General features: G+C 39.4%; 1 protein-coding gene across 3 annotated transcripts in view; it reads right to left on the reverse strand.

Annotated features, from left to right (window-relative positions):
* CNTRL (centriolin) overlaps positions 1–27,756 on the reverse strand; it is a 63,019-nt gene that overhangs the window by 27,484 nt on the left and 7,779 nt on the right. Inside the window, exons 4-21 of one of the 3 annotated variants that reach the window (XM_083597116.1) lie at positions 27,378–27,511; positions 25,609–25,739; positions 23,504–23,645; positions 21,870–22,056; positions 20,334–20,527; positions 17,299–17,418; positions 16,857–17,079; positions 15,604–15,713; positions 14,772–14,966; positions 8,651–8,804; positions 7,380–7,600; positions 5,688–5,864; positions 3,920–4,054; positions 3,397–3,539; positions 2,589–2,796; positions 1,386–1,565; positions 1,008–1,187; positions 356–472 (exon numbers count right to left, since the gene is read on the reverse strand). In XM_083597116.1, coding sequence (XP_083453242.1) covers positions 356–472; positions 1,008–1,187; positions 1,386–1,565; positions 2,589–2,796; positions 3,397–3,539; positions 3,920–4,054; positions 5,688–5,864; positions 7,380–7,600; positions 8,651–8,804; positions 14,772–14,966; positions 15,604–15,713; positions 16,857–17,079; positions 17,299–17,418; positions 20,334–20,527; positions 21,870–22,056; positions 23,504–23,645; positions 25,609–25,739; positions 27,378–27,511 — 2,951 coding nt within the window. Of the gene's footprint in view, positions 1–355; positions 473–1,007; positions 1,188–1,385; positions 1,566–2,588; positions 2,797–3,396; positions 3,540–3,919; positions 4,055–5,687; positions 5,865–7,379; positions 7,601–8,650; positions 8,805–11,366; positions 11,658–14,771; positions 14,967–15,603; positions 15,714–16,856; positions 17,080–17,298; positions 17,419–20,333; positions 20,528–20,759; positions 20,861–21,869; positions 22,057–23,503; positions 23,646–25,608; positions 25,740–27,377; positions 27,512–27,756 lie in introns of those variants that run through there. The other 2 variants (XM_083597117.1, XM_083597118.1) reach the window with 2 other exon arrangements.

Consider the following 27,756-nt stretch of genomic DNA (forward strand, 5'->3'; position numbering starts at 1 on the left):
CATCAGAGTGCACAATGTAAAAAAAATGTAGACGAAGATTCTACAGGCCATTTTGATCCTATTTTCTGAAAAGGGGTTTAAAATGAGCAAGTCTTGGCCTCACATGCCATGTCCTGACTTCTCTCTTTCCAGGCAGATTAAATCATTACTGGCTCAGTCAATTTGAACATTTGTATATCACTGAGATTTTCTGTCCCTTGAAATCAATATATCTGACCAGGACTTTAATTTTTAGAACTCAATGGGAGACACATCACTAAGCCTCATAGTTTTCATATTCACGTAGGAATTTTTCACTCTTGCCTCTATTTCGTGTTTCTTATCAATGTGTACAGTAAGGGGACTGATAACTTACCCATTCCTCCTTTTCTTTCAGAAGTTTCTGCAACAATTCTATTTCTGATTCTGCTCTGGCAAGATCTTTAGAAGCTTGAGTAGCAAGCATACAGAACTTCTCTGCTTCCCGAAGTTCCTACAGAAGAGGAAAAGGTGTTTTACTTAGCTTATCTGATGCAATTGTTGATGTTTTGTATTATTATTACTATTTAATAAATTTAGTAGTTGCCTGTCACATAAAGAATCTCCAAGTGACTTACAAAATTGTACAATCATGAAGTATAACAGAAAATCAAAAAGAAACAATACATTACAATAACAATCATACATTAAAACACAAAACTGTCCCAATAAAATTGCAGCAAAACATATAATAAACAAGATAGTATTGATTATAAGAAATCAATACTTTGACCAGAGCAGTGGTTCCATCCCTTCTCTGTTCCTCTTTCACTATGCTTATTCTAGGTTCTCAATACAGTCAGGTGCAGAGCCTTCTCTGTTAATAATAACAACTACATGATATTTTATTATTAAATGAAATCAAGAAAGTTGCTTCCATGCAGAAATGTATACCTTAATGATAAGAATGACTAATAGAGACTGATACACACTATGTGGTGCAAGAGAAGTAGTTTCAATTCAGTTTTACAATTTTACCAATTTTGTACCTCACTGCGTTCCTGATTAATTTTGCATACAGTTCCACGAAGTGACCTGAGTTGATTTTTGGCTGCACAGAGATCTGCTGCTGCTTGTTTATCTGAAGTAGATATCACTCTCTTTAACTCCTGCAGCTCTTTATCAATGTCAATGAATTGCATTTGTGCCTTAGCATCTTCCACCTTTTTCTGAAAGAGCGGGAAAATGCTATTCAACAATGTGACAAAACAAACAACATACACACAAAAATATATGTATATCTTGCTTTCTTCTCTGGTAGGATGCATTCACATTAAAATATAAGCAAATAGTGCAGTATTTTTTAAAGTGTTGTGCAGAGGGACATGCCTTACTAGTCACACGCTTTTTAATAGGAGTAGCCCTACCCTATTCTCCAAATATTCTAGTTGTGCAAGAATTCTTTCTTTCTCCTCATCAGCCTCTTGCAGCTGTTGATCTGTTAGGCCCTGGATTTCTTCCATATTCTTCAGCTTTTCACTTAGATGCTGGATTTCATTCTCTAGTTGATGTACTCTGGCTTCATTCTGCATCTTCTCAGATTTAATCTGAAGTTGAAACAAAGGGAAGATGATGAGAGCTTGAGGATAGTTGTAATCTTTCCTAGGGCATAAAGTTAGCAGCATGTGGAATCTTTTGCAAAAGCCTCTGCTTTTTACCTCCTTTACAAACAAGTACATTTGGTCCTTTTCCAAAACTGCAAATAGTAGACACACCATGAAAAAGGCAACATAAAATCATCACCAATTTGAAGTTTTCCAATATAATAATTCAGGGTCACCAATGCACACGATCACTCATGATTCCATATCAAAAAAATGCCCTCAAGGAAATATAATCTAAATTCAACAGCAAGGCAAAGAAGAGAAAAACAAGGTAATTGGGATGGAGGCACAATCCTATAGGAGTTGTCTCAAAAGAAAATTCACTGAGTTCAGTGGGGTTCACTCCCAGGAATTATGGCAAATAATTGTTACCACTCAAGGTAAGTACTGGATTAAGCTTTATGGAAAAGTTTGATTTTGAGGAGGGATTGAAGGAAGACAGACACAAATCATGCAAATATTCATGAAGGATTGACATGTATTTGACCATTAAACAAGGTTTCTGTCAAAATAATTTTGGCAATTCTTTCCTTAAGAATTTTACAGCGAAAACTTTTGTGGACACCTGATGAAGTAGACTCTAGTTTATGAAAGTTTATACCACAGTAGACCTCTCTGTCTTTGAAATACAACAAGACACTTTGTTGCAACAGACCAGAATGGCTATCTCCTTGGAAGTTCCTTTCTCTCTCCTTTTGGTAATACAGTGGTACCTCTGGATGTGAACGAGATCCGTTCTGGAGCCCCGTTCGCATCCTGAGCAGAACACAACCTGCGTCTGTGCGGGTCGTGATTCGCCACTTCTGCGAAAGCGCGTGACGTCATTTTGAGCGTCTGCGCATGCGCGAGCGGCAAAACCTGGAAGTAACCCATTCCGTTACTTCTGGGTCGCCGCGGAACACAACCTGAAAATGCTCAACCTGAAGCTACTTTAACCCGAGGTATGACTGTAGTTGGTTCTCTTACTTTGGCTTCTGCAGCTTTGTTACAGGCCAGCCTGTATTTTTCTTGTGCCTCTTCCAACTTAGCTTGCTGGGATGTCATCTCCTTCTGAAGCTGTCTCTCTCTGGCCTGGATGGCCTCATTTTTTTGCTGAGATTGAGCAAGGACCTTACCAAACTCTTTCTGTAGATCTGCAAGGCTTTTCCCTAAAATATCCTTTGCATTATGGCACCTGAAATAATCAGTTATACAAAAAAAGGAAAATACGTTATGGAGAATTGCTACCTAGGCTTACCATCAATGCTCATCTGAATACCTGTGTCTTATGGCTAAACTAAATGTTGGACGTCTTTGCCAAAACATCTAAAAAGCAGTGGCAGAGCAGAATTTGAAGAGAAGTAGCAAGTTGGTAGGTAAGAGATACTTATTACCCCATTCACACTCCCATGCCCAGACTGTTATTTTCCAGCTACAGCAAACACACATCTGCAAACTCAAGATGGGGGAAAAGTGAGGGGGAGGGAGATAAGGGTTGTGAAGAATAGGTGAGAGAAGGGTCTGTCAGTTTTTGGATGTTTTGTGAAGACTGAGATTCCCAGTTTCAAGTCTTTCCATCCATTTTGACAGCAACATATTACTTTGAGACTGAAGGCCATTTCATACAACTACAAAAAAAGGTGTTCTGCAGAGTGTTCTCCATCTGAAAGAGTGATGCATATCTTCAAACACTGACAGATACACAGCTGGGAACTGCCTAGGCATTAACTAGCCAAGTGTTTGCAGCTAGATCTCCCCTTCTGATAAAGGTATGAAACCTCTGAATTTAGCTCACCTGAATTCTGCCCCAGTCTGTAGATTTTCTTTGAGTTCTCTCACACGAGCCAAGAATTCTTCAGGATGAATTAAGCTGTCAACTGCATGATTCAGTTGATTTTGAGTATCTTTAAGCTGCTGCTTCAAAAGGTTATTATCTTTCTGTAACAAAAGAGATTTCAGAGGTCACTTTTACCATTATATGCTTTCAATGATTTCTTCTTGCATTGACTGTATAAGAATGTAAGAAGACTAAACATAACACTTATTTCACTGCATTTCTTCACTAGCATAGCTGACCTGTGGAGCTAAATGACTAGTTGCTACAGAAAACAATAAATAAAGCATGATAATTTCCCCTATTAACTCTGGATGATTTCCAAGATACAACTCTTGTTAATCTTTAACAGACACACAAGAAAGAATATACAAGGTGGTTGCATGATTGACTTTCAACAGCTGGAGCCTTTTGAAGAAGGTTATATCTCAGACTGCCAGACATGCTCTCTGAAAAACAAAAAAATATGAAAAAAATACTGTACCTGTAGCTGTTTAAGATGAGAAAGCAGTTTATTATTTTCGTGTTCTCTCTCTTCTGATAATTGTGCTTTTGTCAAGGCATTTTCTAAAGCTTGCCTTTCTTTGCTGAGCTCAGCCTGGAGAGCAGAGTGCTCCAGCTACCCCATCCCAAAAAGAAAAAAGAAAAAAATTCTCACTTTCCTCTACAAAAAAAATGAATCAGGTAACATTTGAATAGAATATGTATTTTGCAAGGACAGCTCGTTCTTCTGAGGAAGACATTGACAGTCCATAAAACAAGCAAACTTCTCAATTTCCATTTGCCCTATTGTCATGACTGGCCTCTTTTATGCATAATGATATCAGGCTTGAGTAGCATGCTAGTATGAACATGCTGCTCAATCCTAATATGCCATTAACCATGGGATATTGTATGAGTTGCCAACCTAGCACTTGTCGGCATACATTGGTCCACCAAAGTTTTCATGGGTGCCTGAGGATCATCATCACCATCCCTTTTGCCACTGCAATTAGGCTTGAAAAAGCCACAGTGTAGCTAATAGAAGGCTTCTTCCAAGTCTAATTACAACAGAGGAACAATTTCAGAGGCAGAGGATCACAGTTGGCAGGGGAGTTGTCACCCTGATGTCACCTCTTACCAACTGATATAAGGGTTGAAAAAATTGTTACTACCTAGAATTTTTCAAACCTAAACACAGCAGTGTGTGTGAGAGATCTTCCTTGAGATAGCACCTAGAAAAGGAAGATAAACCTTCCCTCTCCAGTTGCACCCCCCAGGAGATCATGCCCCACCTATCTTGGTGGGGAGGGTGGATGAAAACACTTTTTCAAGCCTAATTGCTGGGGGGAATGTGTGCATGCATGTGCATGTGTAGTTGCAGTATGGGGTGGGTTGTGCCCACAAGAGTTTTTCACACTTCAAAATGTATTCATGGGCAATGTACAAACTGTGACCATGTCTTGATTGTCCTAGTACTATAAATCTGTCCTGAACCTTAATCAATAATTTAGGATGCTGTATGGGTTGGGTGGACCCTTTACTCTTTTTGCTTGGGCCAGCCCCATGACCCTAGTACACCTCCCTTGAGCCAATGCATTTGACACGCCTAGATTAGCCTCTGCTGCCAAGTTGAATCACATTTAAGAGGGTCAAAACTCTTTCTCATGGAACTAAAAAGGTTCATTGGGAGAAAGATTGAGAACATCAACATCTTTCTGACAATACTAATAGCTGCTTTTTGATTGTTGGGTGACAAGGTAACACAGACCTAACAGGAATCCTCACAGCAGGAAACTGTTCATTGAGTAAGATAAAGTCCCCCAGCTTCCTCAATCACAATGCCTGTCTTAGAATCATAGAATTGTAGAACTGGAGGGGACCCTGAGGATCACCTAGTCCAAGCCCCTGCAATGCAGGAATATGCAGCTGTCCCATACAGGGATTAAACCTGCAACCTTGGCATTATCAGCACAGTGCTTTAATCAACTGAGCTATGTCTTCTTTCCCTACTGTGTTAAAAAGCCAGAGTCCAATCAGTTTAAGCCACTGGAAGAGCTGGCAGGACTGCGGCAGCAAGGAAAACCAGACAAAATGTCCCTCAGCCACCCACCTACCTGAGAGCTCTTTCCATTTCACTATGACTACTACCAACCTGGATTCTTTACAGATAAGTTTTAGAAAAAAGAAGTCACGTTTTGGAACCTATATGGATTGGGAGAAACATGAAAGGTATAAGGAAAGGAGACATTTCTCTCTGAATGTCCACTTACTTGACCGTGTTGTTTTAGCCTCTGCAGTTCTTCCTCATGCTGATTGGCTTCAATGTCTCGGGCTTTCAGTTCAGCCTCCAGCTCAGCCTCATATGTGATATGTTCCCTTTGAGTCTCATGCAGGGCTTCATTGAGCTCTCTTTGTTCTTCAAGTGCCTGCTCAAGGTCTGCGATTTCCTGGAACCGAAAGTGTGTTTTATAATTTTGAGTTCATCAGTTCTCCATTAACATGGTTGTAGCATGTATCCCTGCTAAACAGAGACTGTGCCCCTACACATCTACCACAGGGGCAAGGGGTGGGGGGAAGGGAGCTAAGCCACCCCTGCTGCTGGACTGGAAGCGTACCTCCCCAACACCCAACATACTATTTTGAAGTCCATAGGATAAGATGTACATAATTGTTGGCAAATGTGGGTTTCCCAATTCTGCATATTATCCCAGTGTGCGATGTGACAGAAAAATGGATGTTTGCAGAGGAAAAGTGGGATGGGAAGGATGATCAAGCTTCCCCCCCCCCCCAGTGATAGAAAACATCCTGGTGTTGCCAGGATGACAAGTAGGATGGTCAAACATGCCAAGGTCTACAGAGCATCAGCAGTTGCTCTGATTCAGGAAACTGCAATACCATGATTAGTGGCAGGTGGTTGTGAGCTGCCTACCAGCTATTAATACAGTTTAAAACAAACAAAGACAATTACACTAAAATAAAAAAAATGACCACATTTAATCACATTTTTGAGTAGGTCATAAATACTTTTCAACCATCAAAGGCAAGGGTAGAGAAATGGATCTACAGCACATGACAAAAGCTGTAAAGTGAAGATGCTGGATGCACTTCAGTCAGGAGATTCCACAAATCTGGAAACAGCAAAGAGAATGTCCTCTGCTGGGCCACAACCACTCACCCACCAACCTTATGAGTGTGGCAAAACATTACTCTAGCATAAAACTCTGGTGTTTGAAAGCTTGCATTGGCTGCCCATATGCTACCAGGCCAAGTTCAACATTCCTGTATTAATTTAGAAGACTCATAACAACTTTGATCCTTAAAGACTGATCAATTCCATATATTCCTGTCCAATCACTGAGGTCTTTGAGGAATTTAGTATTGTGGGTCCACCCCAGTAGAAATCCCACCTGGCTGAGATCCAGCAGGCCGCCTTTCTCTTGAACTTCCAGAGGTTAGTGAAGACCTTCTCAATTTAGTAGGCATTTTTTCCTGATGTTACGGTTAATTTTAACTGATTTTATCTCCATTATACCAGTTTTGTAACTTCACTGTACACCTCTTAGAGACTATGGTGTTAAGCAGTACAGTGGTACCTCGGTCTACGAACAGCCTTGTTAACGAACTATTTGGTTTATGAATTCCACAAACTGGAAGTAGGTGTTCCGGTTAGTGAACTTTACATCGGTCTACGAACGGAAGCCGATTGGTGGAAGGGTACTGGCGGCGGGAGGCCTCAGTGGGGAAAGCGTGCCTCAGTTTAAAAACGGCTTTGGTTTAAGAACGGACTTCCAGAATGGATTAAGAAGTTCATAAATCGAGGTACCACTGTATATAAATTGTTGAAATAAATAAAAAGGTTCTGCCAATCTTAACCTCATTGTTTTGTCCTGGTTTCTAAATTATGTTTGCCAGTGAGGAAAAGCATCAGGACTTTTTGGAATATAACAGTTCTTGCATCTTACTTTTCTCAGGTTTTCTGCATCCATAGCAACTATCTCCAGCTGGTTTCTCTCCTCCTCGAGTTCTTCCAGCCTTTGCAATAACACCTCTTTATCCCTCTGCAACTCCTTGCATTCATCACTGGTTTGTTTGGCCTGACTCTTAACACTCTCTAGATATTCCTGTAACCCAATGATAATTCCTTCCAGGTCTTTCTTCAGTGCATCATTTGCTGCTATTTGGCCTGTGAATGGTAGAGGAGAAAGAGTTAAGAAATATGAAAAAAGAAGTATTTCAGTTTGCAAGGGAACACCAAAAAGTCATGAGAGCTATCCCTGATTATCTGAAGGTGAGGTGACATCACTGAGCATGTCTCAAAATAGACTTACATAGGAGACACAAACTTTGATTTCAGTATCTGAAGTGACAGCATATTTGCATTTACCCAACATTTATGTTTTAAAGAAGAAATCTGGTCCAGTAAGACTGGCAGCCTTGTACATTTTTACTGTGCTTGTAACTCTGTTAGATCAGCACAGTAACATTAAAATAAAGTGGGGAAGGGAGGGAGAAATACAGCACTGGATAACCAGGAATTGCAATGACAATGTTTTCCCCCAGAAACTATACATTTTTTCTTTAAACCTAGCCAGTAAAAGTTCACAAATTTTAAGTTAGATGGGAAGTTCCATTTCTCTTGACCAGGATCTCATCATTTCTCTAGGTAGTGCCACTTTTCCTCACTTTCCTAACTGCTCTAAGAGAAAATCAACAAGAGTTCTTCAGGAAACTAATCTCCAGAGACTTCCACCAAGAGTTCTCATACTACAAATGGGAAATAACGTCAGGATAAAAAAATTCTACTTGACTAAACAACAGTAGTAGGGATCTTACACTAGTAGGTGACCTCACTTGAATCCATCAAATAAAGTCATCCCACAAACCTCAGTGAGCTGAAAAGATACCTGGATGCCATTTATGGGTTTCCTGCTAGGAGAGGCAGAATGCTGCTTTGAGGCTTTCAGAATTTGGCTGGTATTGGTGTGCTCAGAAGGGAGAGCCAAAGTGATGGAGTTTAATCTCATGCCACGTATTAAGGATAGCTCCACATTTCAAATAACAAACATGGTTGCTGCATTTATTAAGTGAGCACTTCCTACAGCAAATACTTAAAAGCATGCATATGTACTTCTAAGAACTGTTGCCTGCAGAGTGTAAAATCTGTATATGCTATGTAAACTATGGAAAAGCCCAAAGCCTCTGAGCTAAAGTCTGTTTTGAATAACATTTTTACCATCTGTGAGCTGTTGCTCCAGGTCCCTAATTTCCTCAGTTTCCTTTGCAATCCGAGACAGCATGTCATCCAGGCGACTTTCAAGATGCTTGTAATGCTTGTTCATCATGTCAAGTTGTTGTTCTTTGCTTGCTTTCTGAGCCTTCATATGAGCCTGTGAGTGGAAGTTAAATGGACATCTCAGGGCAGTAGTTTAAAAACAAACAAAGCACCCCAAACAATCCTGATCTTCCTGCACCCTTGCCACAAATGTTCTACAGCAGCGACAGGGAACTTTCTGATGATGCTGGACTATACCTCCTGTCATCTCTGAGCACTAGCTATATTGATTGGGGCTAATGAGAGTTGGTAGTTCAACAACATCTGGAAGGCTAAAGTTTCCCCATCTCTACTTCACAGTACAGAACAATGAAAGCTATCTTATGCCAAGTCAGGCAACTGGTTAATTTAGTATTGGCTGGGGCTCTCCAGGGTTCCTGATGGGGTCTTTAAAGCCCAAGAATGAAACCTGGGACCTGCATGCAAAGCATGTGCTCTACCGTTGAACTATGTTGCTTTGCCTATATGATTAACCGAATTATGTAAATGGACAATGTTACTTCAGTCACAGGGCTTTCAGCTAGATGGGCTTCAAGTTTCTTACAATTCTGACCACAGCATATATAAATTCTTAGGAGCAAACAATTTGCAGGAAGTTTGAAAATGATTGAAAAATCATTTATTTTATTTTATTTCGTTGAACGGTTGAAAAATCATTTATAAGCAGTATATCCTTCTGGGAGAAGCCCATAGGGTAGGCCACATCATTTCTCACACCTTTCTCCAAACTATTTCCTTCTGCATTAGTTGAGTTGGCTTTGCACACCTGGAATTTCTACCTGGAAGAACTTTTATTTTTAAGATTTGAAGCCTGTTTTTTAAAACAAAATCGTTAAAGTAGCTAGCAGCTTACATAGAATTTATTAATCTGCTCTCTCTCTCTCTTGCCTCTATACATACCACTGGTGCCATCTGTGGAGGGGGCATGGGGGCAGGGCTCCCTAAAATTTTCAAGCAGCACTCCCTCAAATAAATTTTTTTTTTTAAATCCACTATGATCCTCAAAGGGATGCACCAGCAGGAAACGCTGGCCCGTCCCTTTGATGATCACCAGGCCACCTTCCAGGAAAGTGCTCTGGTGGAGATTGCAAGAGTGGGAGATTGCCAACGAGAAGTATCTTCGTGCTGGCTTGTCCTCTGCTAGGGATGTGGTGAAGGGGTGTGTGGCACGCTGAGTTGGCCTGGATGGGTTGGAGGGTGGCACATGTATGATGTTTTACACACATGACAGGCCCCTGCAATGTTGGGGGCAACTCAGCATGCCCAATATATACTGAATGCCTAACCAATATGAGACTCATGCATTCCTTGTAAAGTTGAGCACTAATAATAAAACATACCATTGTGACAGCTTCATTCAACTGTGCCCTTAGATTAAGCATGGTAATTAGGAGATGGTGCACATAGTATCTTGTAAAATTGAAGAAGAAAACTTCCACCACCACCACCACCTAGTCTGCTAATATGATTCCTGATCCCTAGAAGAATGTCCAAGAATGAAGGGGCATAAAGTGACATCCTATGTTGCATTCTCTGCTTTCTTTCTGCAAAAAGTGTAATTCTAACCTTCACTCCCAATGTCACTGTGCTAAGTGTCTCTCTACCTCCAAATAGGGAAGTGTACAGTGTGATGACATCAGGGTATAATGTAACTTGTATTCTGCCTTACAGAATGATACAACTCAACCCACGGGTGCTGTAGCTGCAGCCCAGTGCTTCTTATACACTACCATTCTCCCCTTAAGTTACACAGACCATTCTGTAAACCCTTCTCAACCCAGTCAGACTAACCTCATATGCCTCTCTCCAATGAGTGCTAAAGAAATTGGATACTAGATCTTCGGTATTAAAATATAAGCCAATAATTTCAGTTTCATGCCAAAATATTATTTGTATACTTCTCCCCCCAAAATCTACAACCCAGATTTTATTTTATTTTGTCAATAGCACATTTATTCAAGCTGCTATAACCAGTGTCAACTGAACACAGCTATGTGTACCATTTCTCTTAAGTACCATACTTAACCACAGTTGAATGAAACTGTTACAATGACAAGTTTGGTTATAAGCTTGATAGTGTTTGCTTGGCTTAGAAACACAGTGTCAAATCTTACAGGGCAGACTACTTCCATTCATGGTTTTAGGCATCCAACATGCATCCAACATGGTACATATTTTTTATGAACCAAAAATAGCAGAGTGCTAATTGGCATAAAGAGTACAGAAACAGCCCCCACAAAAAATAGTTAATACAAAAATGCAATCCAACTATCCGATGGTACTTTTAAAATAAATGCACAACTCCACCAATTACACTTAAAACAAAAACCTTATTAGTTAAAATCCCAGGAAAAAGCATGCTTTCCTAAATACTGAGGTAATGCAAAATGGCTGAAGCAAAAGTTTCACTTTATCAGACTATCCCCATACCAAATCTTCATTTAATTTTCTGAGCAGATAACAAAAGAGGCAAATGTCCAAATATCCATAATAAGCCAAGTCAAGTTTGTCCTGTTTTAAACGTATCTATAACTTAGCAATGTTATCTTCTAAAATTGTATGCTGCTGTTGAGATTCCTCAATGGTATTTTGAGGGAGGGGAGAGGGAGGCACTTACAGCGTTTGCTTTGTCTTTTCTTCTTTTCAAATCCTGTGTTGAAAGCCCCACTTAAAAGTTGGAATTCATTGTGAAAGACGAGCAGTACTAAAAAAGTAGCTCAGCTCAAACACGGTTTCTCTTAATCTCTATCTAGTCTCGTACACCAAACTTTTCTGTTTGACAGTTGCACTTTGGTTAGGATGTGGTTTGAAAGGGGGAAACTAAGCCCCGGGAGCTGTGAGAGCTCTTTGTCAGGCCTGCACAGTGGTAACATGCGCTCCAATCCCTACTTGTTTCAGCTAGCTGGGCTGCGTCCTGTTTGCTTCAAATCACAACACAGGAAGCAGTGCAGGCAGCCAATCAACTCTACAGCTTGTAACAGGCAGTTCCACTCTCCAAGAGGCTGAGCTTAAATAAAGCAGTTTCCTTTCATTTAGAAAGCCTCCCTGAAACACACGGAAAGTTATTATTGGAGAGACCGAGGTCTTGGACTGTTGACTTCACAATTTCTTTTTATAATCAGCCTCTGAGCTTCAAAAATAAGCCAGATATGAATGAGACTTCAAGTATATCCACATAACTGGAAAGCATGAAAAGCTATACTAACTTTTGTTTTGAAAACTTTTTTCTTTTTGCAAAATATGGATCTCTTAACATTTATAGTTTGTTTGTGCCAACATAAAATTGTTTGATTTATTAAAAGGAATGCATTTTTTAAATGAAACTAATATTTATGGGGGTAACTTTGTATCAGATTCTTGTAGCCCAGTTGTTTGCATGTTTAGCTAGAAGCAAGCCCAACTAAGCTTGGTGTAACTACTGTAGTCCGAAGTGTGCACTGAATTGCAGCCTTAATTATGCAGAACTGCTCTCTTGGGACAATGGAATGGTCTGGTCTGCCTAATTAGAGCTTTGTGACACCAAGAAGCTTATACAGTTACACCAATAAATGTAGGTCCAGTTTGCATTCCTTATTCTGTGTGTTCAATTAAACAAAGCTGTCCACACCCAAAATAGTTAAAGACAACTTTAAAATATGAGTCATCTTGAGATTAAGAAACCAGTCAATCTACATTGTTTTAGAAGGAATGACAATTTTTCTCTTAGGGTGTGTCTGCATCACATGCTGCCTTGCGGAGAGAAGGAAATATGTTACTTCTCCTTGTTTCTGTCCTGCTAAAATATTTCTAACCAATGTGAGGTTAGAACTTAGCCTAGGATGTGCAGCAGACTGCACCAACTTTTCCTGAGAAATAAGACTTTGTGCATACTATTTCAAAAAAACCACAAACTCATCTGCAATAGCTCAAAAAATATGTTTAATAACAAATAATACTGAGCTTGGTTGGCTTACTTAGCATAAACATGCTTAGGGTCATGCCACATGGTTGCTTCTTAAGACAAGGGCACAAATGAATCATATTTGTGTGTGAATATGGATTGAAATGTCATGTGAGGGTAATATAAGCACCTGAATAGAGGGAGGACTATAGCCCAGTGGCTGAGCATCTGCTTTGAATGCAGAAGCTTCCAGGGTGAATCACCAGCATGTTCAGGTAGGGCTGGAAATGGCCGCTGCCTGAAACCCTGGAGAACTGCTGCCAGTCAATGTAGACAGTATTGAGTTATATGGCACAGTGGACTTTCTCAGTATAAGGCAGCTTCCCACATTGATTTAAAAAGGATAATGGCTAGAATACAAAGAGCTATTAGGTGAACCTTGTGGAACATTTTGACTTTTTTTTTGGAATAGCAAATCTCCATACTCAGTTTCAAAAGCAGTTTGCCATGCAGACTGAGGATGGCTGTTTGACCATCTTGAGCATGCATAGTCCATTATCTGGAATGTTCTCACATGGTATTTTTTATCTGTCACATGATCTGAAAGACTGCAGCCATGCTTTTAAAAGAACAATGTAGAATGGGTCCCTGAGCCCACCCAAACATTCCTTCTGGAGAAGGGAGGCAGGCCTGGGAAAAAAGTACAGTGGTACCTCTAGATGCGAACGGGATCTGTTCTGGAGCCCTGTTCGCATCCTGAGTAGAATGCAACCCATGACTGTGCGTCTGCACGGGTTGCGATTCGCCGCTTCTGTGCATGCGTGTGACGTCATTTTGAGCGTCTGCGCATGCGCGAGCGGCGAAACCCGGAAGTAATGCGTTCCGTTACTTCTGGGTCGCTGCAGAGTGTAACCTGAAAATGCTCAACCTGAAGCATATTTAACTCGAGGTATGACTGTATCTCCTTTCTCAATGCCTAGAGATGAAACATAGCAAGCTGACTAGGCAGGAAATCTCTTTCTGCATTTGCTTGCTGTGCACAGAGAAAGGGAAACTCCTGTCACACACCCAAAATAAAACAAACTGACCATGTAGGAAGAAATGTATTCCTGCATGGCTAGATTTCTGCAGAATAGTATGGAAGAAGCAAGCATGTCTCAGGAAGACTGTTTGGGTGTGGATGAAAAAGGCCCAGTGGGCCAGAGGCTCTCCATACCAGATAGAGAAAGAAGCAGACCTTGAAGTAGCTTGCTTCCAATCCATTTATTACTTGAAAATGTCGTGACCAGGACCCCAGAGTTCCAATATCAAATTAATAATTGCCCTGGCTGTTGGAAAACTGGCACTGGGCTTAACATTGCTTCTTGGTACACCAGAATATGGACAATAATATTGGCTAAGAAATTAACATGTTAGGACAGAGCAGCAAAGGGCAAACACAATTCCTATTCCTTTTATAACATAGGGCAAATGTTTATTTAATATATAAATTGTTCAGACTATGGCAGGAATCCACCCAATACGCATGGGAAAATATGGCATAATCTCTTAGAGTAATCTAATTCAACTTTATTACATAGCACGACCAAAGTTAGTAATTTTATTGGGACATGTTGCTTATTGTTTACTGTGGTAGTAATGATTTTCTCAAAATGTATCTTCTGTACCATATAAAATAAATAAAAACATAAAATGATCAAATTAATAATAATATCACCCTAAGATGCAGTACTAATACATATTCACCACCCCATGAATGCATATATTTTCTTTTCATAAATGAAGCTTGTTTCATTATATGAAGGAAAGAACCTAGGGAATTGCATCCAAACCTATGAACTTTTCTGATGATGTTTCAGCAATGTGCTAGTTAAATGTCAAACACTGTATACGTTTATTAAATATTTTTGAAACAATTCTTTAGAAAAAATATATTTTAATGGGCAAAGATACTCCACTGAAATTTAGCAGAACTCTTTTCCTACAATCATGTGGGCACAGTGTCATTTACTCTATTACTCAAACAAAATTAGATTCTAATTTTATTCCTGCTAACTGGATATTTATTCAATAATTTAATTGGCATTTCCTATTAATACTATATATATTGAATTCATGTATATATGTGTGTGTAAAACTTACATGTCTTGGGTCTTCAGGGTCTAGAGAATCTATAAAACGCTGCAGTTCTTCTAACTCCTTCTCTTTTTTGGCCATGTCTTCCTGCTGCCTTTCCATCTGTTTCTCTAGTTCTAGAGCTTCTTCTCGTAGTTGATTTAGGAGAAGTATCTTGTTGCTTAGCTCTTGCCTAAGACAATCCTTTTCCACGTCTGACATCTAGATTTGAACAAACAGAAAACACACCTAACTAAGATTGAGATACAAAGGATTCAGAGACTACACAAGCTGTATGGTTTAAAAATATGATTCAGTGATTTTCCTTGTGAACTTGAATTCTGCAGTGTGGGCCCAATTCTATAAATGCTTACGTAGATGTTAGTCCCAATGCAGCCAATGCATCTCAAGTAAACATCTACAGGGCTATCAGTCTATCACTGCATTTCACAGGGAAAAGTTATCATCTATGAAAACCTGCCTTTTTCCTTAGTGCTACATATGGCCAAGTGTTGGTATAAGGTATGCAGCTTTACTGTGCAGCCCCAAAGCATTAGATTGGAATGCTTGAAATTTGGCAATTATGCACAAAAAAATAAACAGGTCTTTTCAATTGTTTCAGTTTATTGCCACATTGTTGTTTATTAAATTTGTATACTGCATTAATGTGTATACAACATAAAAATACAAACTGAGAACACAACATACAGAATGAAACAAAAATGAATCAATACCCCCCTCCCACAAACACATTTAAAAGGCCATAGTTACAGAGAAATGTTTTCACCTTGTGCCTATAAATATGTACAGAATGCTCTAGGGGAGAACCTAGCAGGGGAGTAGAGGCTTATATACATACCTTTTTCTGAGCCACAACATCTTGGACTAGTTTAAGCTCCTCTGTTGCTTTTAAAACACGGTGCTCTGCATTGGCTACTTCACCTAGCAATTCTGTTAATTTTTCTTGGGCTGGGAAAATGAGAAACAAATGATAAAGACATGCCAATTGCAGCTATCCAGTGCCAACATGGACATATGTTGCAGTTATGGTGAATGTCTCCAGAAGGGTAGAAAGCAGTGGTCACAATGCAGGGAAGTGCACAGGAAAGTTTGTGGATGCTGCAAGTCTTTTAGGCTATAGTGCTATATACACTGATTTGGAAATAAATTCAATTGAAGGCAATGGAGCTTGCTTCTGAGCAGGCTTGGATTGCATTATATGTAGTCTTTTATGTATATGCTTACATAGATTTACTGAATGAGATCTAGCAGGTCAAAAATTAGGAAGGTGTTAGGAAAAAGGTCAACTGTGAGCCAGTTTGAATGGAGTTGCATTCAAGTGACTGAATAATAGTGCAGACTAGAGCTGGGTCTTGGAACTAAATCTGGGGCCCCAAATAACCACCCAGAGAACAGCAGATGAGGATGACAGTGGCAAACAGGTCCAGTACTGTACCTGGCCTGCTTCTGGTTACTACAGCATGTTTTCTTATTATATTGTAAAATGTTTTATAATCAAGAGATAACTGACTAAACTTGTACATGGTTGCATATGGTTATTTATTGTTACTAGATAAACATGTTATCCTTTTCCATAACCAAATGATTCTTATTCCCAAGTAGAAGTGTTTACAATTGGGGTGGCAGAAGCAAGCCACATTTTATTTCTGTAGTCATGATGGTGCCATGATTTGGCTTTAAACTGTGGAACATGCACAGAGCATTTCCTTTTCATCAGGGTTGGCAAACTTGTTTGGATTTTGCTTTAACATAACACTGATGTAACACATATGGCCACCCCTCTTTAGACCATTAAGTTCAGGGCCTAAAACTGCTGAACTGCTCCACTTTGAAGGAGATCTGAAGCTGCTTTGGTAAAACCCATTCCTTTGGCCTACTGAAACCTACTGTAATGGCTAGGAGTGTAAACTGGGAAGTCTTGTATTCAAATGTCACCTCAGCCCTCGCCTCACTCAGATGCTGTTGAGTTAGTAATTTAACTGTCAGCTTTAACATTCAGCAGAAATCAAGAGCATCAGATGGAAGACAATACACACAGAGTGAAAGGTTTTATACATTTAACTTTGCAAGGGGAGGGGAAGTTGGAAGTACCTCCTTTAACCTTTCTCTCTTTTTCTTCTAGTTGTGCATCTAGTGACTGAAGAATATTCAGTTTCAGCTTCTGAATCTTTTGTTCTTCTGCTTCTTCCAGATTTCCCATCTGCATCTTCTGAGCCTTGCTAGGGATATAGCCTTCTACAGCATACATGTTCCTTTTGTATCTAGATTTCCCAATGTAAGGGCTTTCACCTGGTACATCATCAAGTTCAACATCCTGAAATAGGACATAATAGTACAAATTCAGCCAGACTGGAGTGCCTTAGCAGTTTAGTGCAACTGGAGATATGCTCCTCTACCATCCTCACCATCAGTTCGGAGTTGAGGAGGGGAACAGAGTGTCAGTTCTGATTTTGTACTTTGATTCAGATGTGCAGCACATGTTTGGGATCAAGTAGGCTCTCTAAAACTGAAAATACTATTTTCAAATAATTACCTCTATTGGATAATAACCTAATGGTTCAAACTTGGCATCAATCTTATAAAAAGCCAGCTCTTGCTCCAGCTCATATTGTTTCTGACAGGCTCGGGTTAATTCCACCGTCTTCTGCTTTAGCTAACAAACAAACAAAAAAACAAACAAAAGGTTAACAAATTGTGTCTTATAAACAAATATATTTAAATGGAATGCCAGTGTCATGGGTCGCTATATGATCCATGCATGAATGACACAACACAAACATAGTAAAAATACAGGGTACACTAGTCAGACTTGCATAACAAAATGCATTTTGCTTTAGATGTTGCATTTATACAGATAGTTAAACAAAACACACACACACACACACAAACACACTGGCCATGACAAAGCAAGCCAGTCCAAGCATGCACTTCGAGTCTTTTCAAATTGTCAGCTATGGAGTGGCTTGTCTGCTATGGAGCGGCTGGCAATAGTTGTATGCAAGATTTGCTGCATCACAACAATTTACTATCTAATGCAAATCACGTTAAGGTATCTGCAAATGGTATGTCATGCACAATGCTGAAAATACATGTACACTCAAAATAAAAAAGAATTAACCAGTCATTCACTTTACTGTAGTATTCAAATATTGACAAATCTGATACTAAAATAAAAATAGGGCACCAAGTGCTCTAGCCTCATTATTTCCATTTTTCTGAACTGAATAGAATGAGGCACTTACTCTGTTAGCATTTTTTTTCCTCTTTTACTTTTAGAAGCTAGCAGAACACAACAAAAATAAAAATGCTGTCTTGGTCATATTTTTCCAGTTAATTTTTGCATGTAAGTTGTATTGGGACTACTGCCTTCTGCAGATATAATACTTGATGATGGTAAGCACAAACCATGGTTTGTAGCCTAAGCCTGGTTAACAGTCAAATGCAGCTCATCCTGCCCCAGAGTTCATGCATACTCCAGAGCCACCTGGGAGACCTTCTTACTATGAGTGATCATAGAATCATAGAATCATAGAGTTGGAAGAGACCACAAGGGCCATCGAGTCCAACCCCCTGCCAAGCAGGAAACACCATCAGAGCACTCCTGACATATGGTTGTCAAGCCTCTGCTTAAAGACCTCCAAAGAAGGAGACTCCACCACACTCCTTGGCAGCAAATTCCACTGTCGAACAGCTCTTACTGTCAGGAAGTTCTTCCTAATGTTTAGGTGGAATCTTCTTTCACCTAAACTGCCTTAGAAAAAACTGCCTTAGAAAACTGCCATCAGAAAACTCCTCTTTTCTGATGGAGAAACTGCCTTAACTTTGACTTGATCAAGTGCAACTATAACACTTAACCACAACTCACGCAAACCTTGGTTTCATATATTGATTTGTGCCTAACCATGAAATATGGAAAACAAACAATGCTTAAGAATCATAAATGCATTGGATCCACCTAAATCTGTATGTACCTTTACCTATAATCACAAATATATTTGAAGAACCAAACAGACTGATGGAAACATAAGAAGTCCCAATTTGAAACTATCCTATTATTTTCGTTTATCTGGAAGAGAAGTGGGTGCTCTCTCTCTTTTGACTGTTTTATTGTTGGATACCTGAAGGAGAGCATGCAGCAAGGTTCCAATAGGTAGCAGTAGGAAGAACTGAAGGGACGGGGAGAGAAAAGGGTAGAAACAGGAAAGATTGGAAGAAGGAAAAGAATTAGATTTCTAAATCAAAGTATCGAACACCACGCACAACTTCTAATTTAGAAAAATATTTGACACAGGGAAGTGTTTTTGGTGAACAAATAATGATAAAACAAGTACAGCTTTCACATTATTGAATAATTCGAAACAGGACCATGCAAAGAAGCACTATGGGTTGCAGCCAAAAAAAAGTGTAGTCAAGCTTATACACACAGAGGCTACCTTTAGTGAAGAATAAAGGCTCAGTCAGCAATAAAGGAAATGGATCAAACAAACCAAGATACAGGGTAAACGAAAAGAGGAGCAAACTAAATCAGTCACCAGAAGGACAAGAGAAGACAGTGCTGAAAAATATACGTTACCAGATCAAGATACTAATAAGATTAAACTCTCTGTTCTGTTTATTCAATTGGATGTGTGTGTTATCTACTGAATACAATCCATTGAAAAAATCTAGCTCCCATTCATTTCAGTGGGATAATGTCAGCGTGGTCATAAAGACACACACCTGACAAAGCCAGTTTTCATTAAGCCCAGCTCTGAAGAATCTTAATTAAAAGGGAAGACCTAACTCCCAGTAACATGACAAATAATGATTTAATAAAGAAACTCAAAGCTTAATTAGCCATTAAGGTTTTTAAATACAATCCTAATTTTTCATTTCTGCATACAAAATCCACCAAACCACCTGTGGATTTTACATCCAGAAATAAAAGTTGGGGCTCTGTTCAGAAGCACATTGAATGTTAGAAACAAACCATAGATACAATGGGATTTATGGCAACAACAGAACACATGGCTTAATGCCCAACCAGAAAACATTTAAATCCATCTATCTGAAGACAAAAAATGTGTACTAAGAAGGCTAGAAAACATTTAGCTTTCTAATAATTTTAAACATAACACATACAAATATAATGATAATATAATGATGGCTATTGTCAGATAAACCAAAGAGAAAGCCAAATAATGAGATTATTCCCATGACTTGATATACAGTGGTACCTCGGGTTAAGTACTTAATTCGTTCTGGAGGTCCATTCTTAACCTGAAACTGTTCTTAACCTGAAGCACCACTTTAGCTAATGGGGCCTCCTGCTGCTGCCGCGCCGCCGGAGCACAATTTCTGTTCTCATCCTGAAGCAAAGTTCTTAACTGGGTTAGCGGAGTCTGTAACCTGAAGCGTATGTAACCCGAGGTACGACTGTACTGCTGTAGTCCTACTGGAGTCAATTATACTACCACACTGTAAATGTTAACGTAGTGTCCTCCTCAAAACAGTATCATTCAATGCCATAAGAAATTTCTAGAGATATTCAACAGTCTACTGGGATTTTAAGAACCAAGGTTGCTTTACCAGCTCATTTTGTGTCTCTATTTCACTTTCCAGATCATGACAGCTTTGTTTCTGTTGCAGATTTTTTTGTTTTAATGATTTGTTAAGGTCATCTTGTTGCTGAAGTTGTTCACCCAGGTCAGAGTGTTTGGTTTTAAGGTCTTCCAACTCTTTCACAGTTTTCTCCAACTCCTTTTCTAGATTTTCTATCTCTTCTGCAGAATAAGGCAAATCAGCAAATCATATACACTCCTTTTGCTACATTTACTGATCACTGACAGAAAAGGAAACCAAAGACACTAGTGGCTTTTCCCAAAGATGCATGTGGTTAAAGCGTGCAAATTACTTGATGGGCATAAAATCAACACCAAGTCTCACAGTTTAATAGACAGAAGGAAGAGGTCTTCCCATCCAATCTAATCTAGGTTCAGGTGAGAAGATACCCACCACCCTCACACTTGTTGTTTTAAAAAAGTCAGGGGAGCTGGAACTCCTCTGAAGCCCTGTCACCACACAGCAGACAGGTCAGAAAAGAGCAGTTGTCCTTCTAACTGCCAAGGACAAAGATTCCAAAGCTTATTTGCATAAGTTCTGCCTATTGTAGGCTTTCTCAAACTCGGCCCTCCAGATGTTTTTGGCCTACAACTCCCATGACCCCTAGCTAGCAGGACCAGTGACCAGGGATGATGGGAACTGTAGTCTCAAAACATCTGGAGGGCTGAGTTTGAGGAAGCCTGCCCTATGTGAATAAGTGGAAGAGCCAACCTATTTCTGAATGGTGTATGACTGTGGAATAACAACTGTCTCTGCTCAACACAGAGAACATTGGGGACTTATGAGGCAGGGCCACACGTGGTAGGGACGTTGGAGGCAGGATTTGTGTTCAGATCCACCCTTTCATTTAAAGATTCAGATTCACATACTCAAGTGAACGCCTGAACATGCCTTGTGCTTTTCGTAGATGTGATACTCCCAAAGTAAAATCATATCTACTGCCTATATATTTTGAATCTTAGGTCACTTTACAAACTACCCATGTGTGCTGCCAATAAGACAATAAAAAGAGTCACATCCAACCATGGCTTCCCAAGTAATTGTTGTTACTCATGTTTATTATGGCTTTCTCACTTTCCTTTTTTTGGCAAGATTTAAAACATTTTTACTGTACTTATAATAGGTAAAGTTAAAGGGACCCCTGACTGTTAGGTCCAGTCATGGACGACTCTGGGGCTGCGGTGCTCATCTCACTTTACTGCCCGAGGGAGCTGGCGTTCAGCTTCCGGGTCATGTGGCCAGCATGACTAAGCCGCTTCTGACAAACCATACAATACAGTTAAAAAAATAAACTAAAGAAAATGAACATGCAGAGTCCTCTCTCACAGGTAGCTCTTAATTCCTGTCTCACACAGAAAGTGGTGGACCCTCCCAGCTTTCAGCTGAGAGCTTTCCTTTATTCTTCCAGCTCCTCATCGTGTAAGATCTCAACAGAAATTACTTCTGAGTAGACATGTATTAGCTAGAACTGTTGTTTTATAATCCTATGATTATCATATTTACCTAAATTAAACCTCTCAAGAGCTTCTTCTCTGTCATGGTTTGTCACTGGCTGTCCCTCAAGATCTTCCAGTGACCTCAAATGGAATATGGTATACAGACGATAATGAGGAAGGTTTACAACAGGATTGTCTGCCAGAAACAGAGAAGTCAAGTCTTTAAGAGACTTCAGTTTAGCTACCTCATGGAGCTGAAAGAAAGGAGGGGAGGTACAAGAATTAGATATTCTTTGAAGCATGAAACATATTCCATTTTCTGCTTATAGACACATAATCTAACATAAAATATTAAGTCAATTATTTATGTTAAAACTGAACCCAGACCAGTGAAATCATACTGTGTCAGTGATAACAAGGCATTAACAGTGTTACACAAAGGCAAAAAAACACCAGAGCTCCTGAATCAAAATGTTAGGAGATTTCATTTGAGTGCTGAAACATGTGTTCCCAACAAGGGCGCATCTTTCCATGAAGAGATATGCCCCCCCATTAGAACTGTTTCTCTAGTTTTCATCCAAGTCCTAAACACAAGTATTGTTCAGAGTATTGTACAAAATGCCTCCAAGGGCTGTTTCTAATGGTGCAAGAAACTTTGTGAAGGTCTTAAGCTTAAACAATTCAATGAAGCACATCCAAAAATTAAAGCAAAACTGAATAGTTTTGACTCAGCCCTAGTTAAAATGAAGAAAATATATCAGGTGTGGGGAACCTTTGACCCTCCAGATTTTGCTAAACTGCAACTCCCATCATCCCTACCCACTGGCCATGCTTGCTGGGGCTGATGGTCAAAGGATCCCAACATCTGTGATAGATGGACCTGAATGAAGACAAAAGGCCTCAGTTCAATAGGTTAAAAAAAACTTCAGGAATCCTTTAGCATATTGTGTCTGCTGGGGCATTCTAATGTGACTATCATGGAATCTCAGTGCTCCATGTAGCACTCTATGATAAATTCTAGGACAGTCACTAAGCTCATACAGGGAACTGATATATACAACCTTATCGTTGCTCCACTTGGATGGAGAACACACCCACTCTCCTCCAGCTGCGCATTGCTGGAGAGAGTGCCACTGGAGAGCCATGTGCCTATCAGGGGCACTCAGCCAGAATTACTAATCTTCTCACTGAAGAACTCCTGAAAAGCTCCAAAGGCCTTCTGGAAAATAGTTTTGCAAGCTACTGCCTTAGCATATGTCAACATATAATTCTAATCATCATACAGTGGGAATCTCTGAGGGGAAATCCTCACACTGACACTTGCTCCTGGCTTTATGGAAAAATTGCTGGAACTATATGATTGTCTCTCATTTTCTAGTCCTCTTTACATTTCCTCACATGAGAAATGTACCCTACTTCATCTTATCTTCCTTTAAAATCATGTATTTCTGTGATTTGTCACCAGATGAAAGCATTCACAGGTGCTTGGAAGGCTCATTCTTTAAAAGTAAAGAAATAATAATTAAATCTAGCTAACTGGTACACATGGTTATTATCAATCTTCTACAGAGACAGCGATTTTCAAATGTCTATAAGTGTTATCTTAAGGAAAAGGCTTAAAGAAAGAAGTAAGCAGACAACAACTAAAATCCAAAAACAAGGAGTGTTCTGCAAGCATCGCTCCAAGTTGAAATCACTTACTGATGATATTTTGTTTTTTCTCAAATTCAGGATGCGCAAGGACCTGAGTTTCTTCCCTACCCATGCTGGGATGTGCTCAATCTCATTCCCAGCAAGGTTCAGCTTCTGTAAATTCTGTAGATGTTCAATACCTTCTATTTTACTGGTGAACAGAGAGAAATATTGAAGTTATATATTATAAAATGAACAACATCTGTATACCTTTAAGTTTCTCCTAGGACACAGGGAACATTTTCAAACCATGATTTCTAAAACCAGGAACAACTCTCATACGTGCTCACATCTGGCTTCATAGTTTTTTAAAAGGCTTAGCCACAAACACTGGAGACCTGTTGAATATTCTACTATTTCTTCCTAAACTTTTGGGTTTGGAGTCATGGAATCCTAGTGCTCTGCATCTGTAAAGTATGTTTTGTTTAGTCTACAAGCAGAAAATGAGACTCCAAGCCAAAAAGCTGTGAGGAATTAAATTTACAGCAAGCACAAGAAAGAATAAGATGCAATTACAATAGATGTTTGATAAATGATTATTTCATGTAAATTGAGTTCCTCCAAAACTATATGCAGCTTTTCGGCTTGATACCTGGTTTGGTGTTTGCATAACTGTTTTCATTTTGCCATTTTAAAACAAATATAGAATAAAACATATATTTAGGGAGGACAAACGATAGCTATCAAGATACTATGCCAGTAAATAAAATTTCTGAAATCAGAAAACTGTTGCAATATTGTTGGGGATTTTCAGGAATGTTAAGCAAAACTTCATTAAAATATTATTGTAAATACTACTGACTGTTTGGAAAGGTTCTATTTTATGCTCCAAAAACTATACCATTCTAATCAGCATATGGTAGGAGGGAAATTGCTTGTGCCCTTCTCTGCTTTCGTTTGAAAAGGTTTATCATGCCTGCGTTGTTATGCCTTGGTGTTGTTTTTTTAAAAAAACCCCACACAACTCATTGCTCTAATCCACATTTCATCATAGAAAAGCTGTTTCACCAAGTGAGGAAGTTACATCAAATGTAGTGTGTAGAAATCAATGGGCAGCCTGATCCAAAAAGATAGTTAAATGGTAGCATTCAGGTTTAGGCAACTTAACTTCACAGAGCTAACTCTGCAATCCTAGACATATCTATTCTGAAGTGTTGCAGCCTGACAGTGAAAACTGGTGTCATCCAAAGTCCTATCATATTCCATGATGCTTACACCTAGGTAAATGGGGTTAGGATTGCAGCCTGTCATTTTAAATACAGACACTTGGTAATACCTGGTCTGCAAATCTATGTTCTCGCTCTGACCTACAAACAAACAATTTATTATTTATACCCTGCCCATCTGGCTGGATATTTCAAAGCAGTGGCATGCATCAAAATTTTCTGTAGGGCAACAGTAAGGTCAGAGGTGCCAGCTTGAGAGAGTAATTGTGGGGAGGACATCATGTATGTGAGCACTGCGCCTCCCTCCCTAAGCCAAGCAGAAGATTCCCAGGTTTTGGGAAGGTAACAAAAGGGATCCTGGACCCGTTGGAGCATTGCGCCTCCTTAAGCTGGGCAGAAGTTTCCCAGACTTTGGGAAGGAGGCACCAGGGGAACATTTAGGGGACTAGCCTAGTCCCCCTAGTTCACTGACCACTAAAGGAGCCAATTCCTAGGGGCCATGGGGACTTTGGACCCCACAATAACACATCGGAAGCTACGCTTTGGTTTTTGAATGTTTTGGAAGTCGAATGGACCTCCAGAATGGATTCTGTACGACTTCCAAGGTATAACTTACATATCCAGAGTGAGCAGGAACACAACCAATGTGGTATAGAATGTGGCATAAGACAGCTTCCCATGTTCTACCTCTACAATCATGAAGGATTTTAATACCTTGATGCCATTTCTGCATCAAATTATGAAAGCTGCTTTGCTAAAAAAGTACCAGGACCAAAACAAAAGCACTAGAGCTACAGACTCCTACAGCCTGGGTTATTTTTAGTTCTCTCTTTGGTGGAAGCTGTTCCTGTTTCATGGTTCACAATCCCAATGTAGCAACATTTTGCAACAATGAATCTTTTAATGCACCATACTAAGAAAACAGTATTTTGCTATAATCTTGCTTACCATATTTTGTTGAATGATAGATTGAGGTCACGTAGCTTTAAAAGTTTGTCTAGTTTTTCAATCTTCTCAATCAGATTGTTACTGAGATTGAGGACCTCGAGTTTACCACACTTCTCGAGATTTTCTAGGTACTGAAAATATACACAAGATATAAAACTACTAGAATAGTGTTGACAGTGAGATAAAACAGTAGCCTTCTATTTTTCAGAGCCATGCTGACAAACAATCATGCTATCAACTGAGATTAACAATCGAGTGTAATTGTACCAACTGATTTTGATTTTTTTTTTTAAGTTTCATCCAAGAGGCATTAAAAAACTTATTTTGAGCATCTTAAATATTTGGAGGCAGCTTCTCAAGTGGCCAAATTCAGAGATGTAAAACGGTTGTAAAAAAACAGCTTTATCTCAGTCTGATACTGAGAAAGAAATTGCAAAGAAAGACATCATTACTAGGTTTTCTGCTTACCTTTGGGCATAGCCACGATTTATTTTAGGGTGGCAGACTTTATGTTGGGGGGGGCGCAGAACCAAGTTATTTGTGATGCAATTGGTTAGTTAGTTAAATATTTTTATTTACTTATTTGAATTGGGGCAGGGGCACCTTCCCTCCCCTAAAAACCTTTGGCTACACCCATGTGGTTACTCATCATTTTAAGCAAATGAACTCAATTGAATTAAAGTTATTTTAAGCTGTGCCTAATTCTCTTCACCAGGACACCACGTTTTATTTTTTCTTCCAATTGTCTTATTCACACTTCCTGGTAAACTATAGTCAATGGTTTGCTGTGAATGTGCTGATCTTGGCCAATTTTTGCTCTTTCCAACTCATGCTAGAAGGAAACAAATTGATGGTGTAGCTTTACATTCAAATCAGGGATGATGCTTTGTTACACTACCCCCAAAATCAGGAACTGGAGCCATGGTTTGTTCTTGGTTTACGGACTGGGGTCCTTTAATCAGGGACATAATGCTAAGTCATGGGTTTATTTTGTTTTCTCCATGTGCTAGTGGGAAACAATATTCAGGGTAAACCATTAACTATGGTTTACTGCAGAGATAGCCAACATGGTACCTCCTCTAGATGTTCCCATTATCCCTTACCATTGGCCATGCTGGCTGGGGCTGATGGGAGTTTTAGTCCCACATATATAGGGCATACTAGCAACTCCTGGTCTACAATGAAATGTGAAATATGCTATTGTATTTAGTTTATTAAAATGGTGTCAGGACTTATTTGGGGAGCCTCCTGCCCTCTCAGAATGGGATCCAGCCAAGTGAACTCACTAGGAGTCTTTTTGTTTACACTACTCTCTTCAGGCACAGAAGGAAATAAAGGTGTAGAACATCAGCCTCTGTGATTTGCAATTTGTATGAATGCTCTGCATTGACTGCTCGATATAAATTCTGGAGAGCCTGGTTTTCCACCCTTGCTTGGGCTGTAGAAAGGTTATTGCTTTTAGATAAAACCTCTAAGCTAGGGAATTCACTTCTTCTGGTCTGGATAATTTGTCTTGATAAATAGCCCCAGAAGCAAGTCATTGGAACAGGGAGTACCAGCAATATATAGTATAAAAAATTCGACTGTATACTTTTTAAAAGGCATGATATAAAGTCAAGGACTCTATGGGTAGTAGGCAAATTGGAATGTGCAGTGGTAGCTCTATATGCAGCAATTTTTTTGTTCTAGGTGAATAGACACAAGTGTGACATTCCCCTGAGTCCCATCAGGGGGAAAGGTGAGAGGAAAAATAATAATAAACATTATACCTTAAACTTCTTTCCCCCATCTTTGGCAAGGGAAAGATTTAGAGTAGTTACGCGTGCCAGATTTTCCTGTTTGGACAGCTTCTTGAGAAGAGTCTCAGTTATGTATCTGATACCTGGACTGATACAGTTGTCATCTGAAATGAACAATAAGGTGTTGCTGTGTGTGACAATACAATAATAGAAAGAAAAGCATTCAACTGAAAGTTTTGTCATAAAGGACAAAATATCTGATTGCATTAAAAAGTGCTTTTAGCATGTTCATAAAATATGTAGTATGACAAAGCAAACCTATTAGTGAGTTGTTTCTATCACTGAGCTAATAACTTTGGATACTGACACTTCCATCATGAACCTCATAATGTTTATTGACCATCAAACT

The sequence above is a fragment of the Podarcis filfolensis genome (genome assembly GCF_964270895.1).
Source record: "Podarcis filfolensis genome assembly, chromosome: Z".
In the NCBI taxonomy this organism is placed as follows: Eukaryota; Metazoa; Chordata; class Lepidosauria; order Squamata; family Lacertidae; genus Podarcis; species Podarcis filfolensis.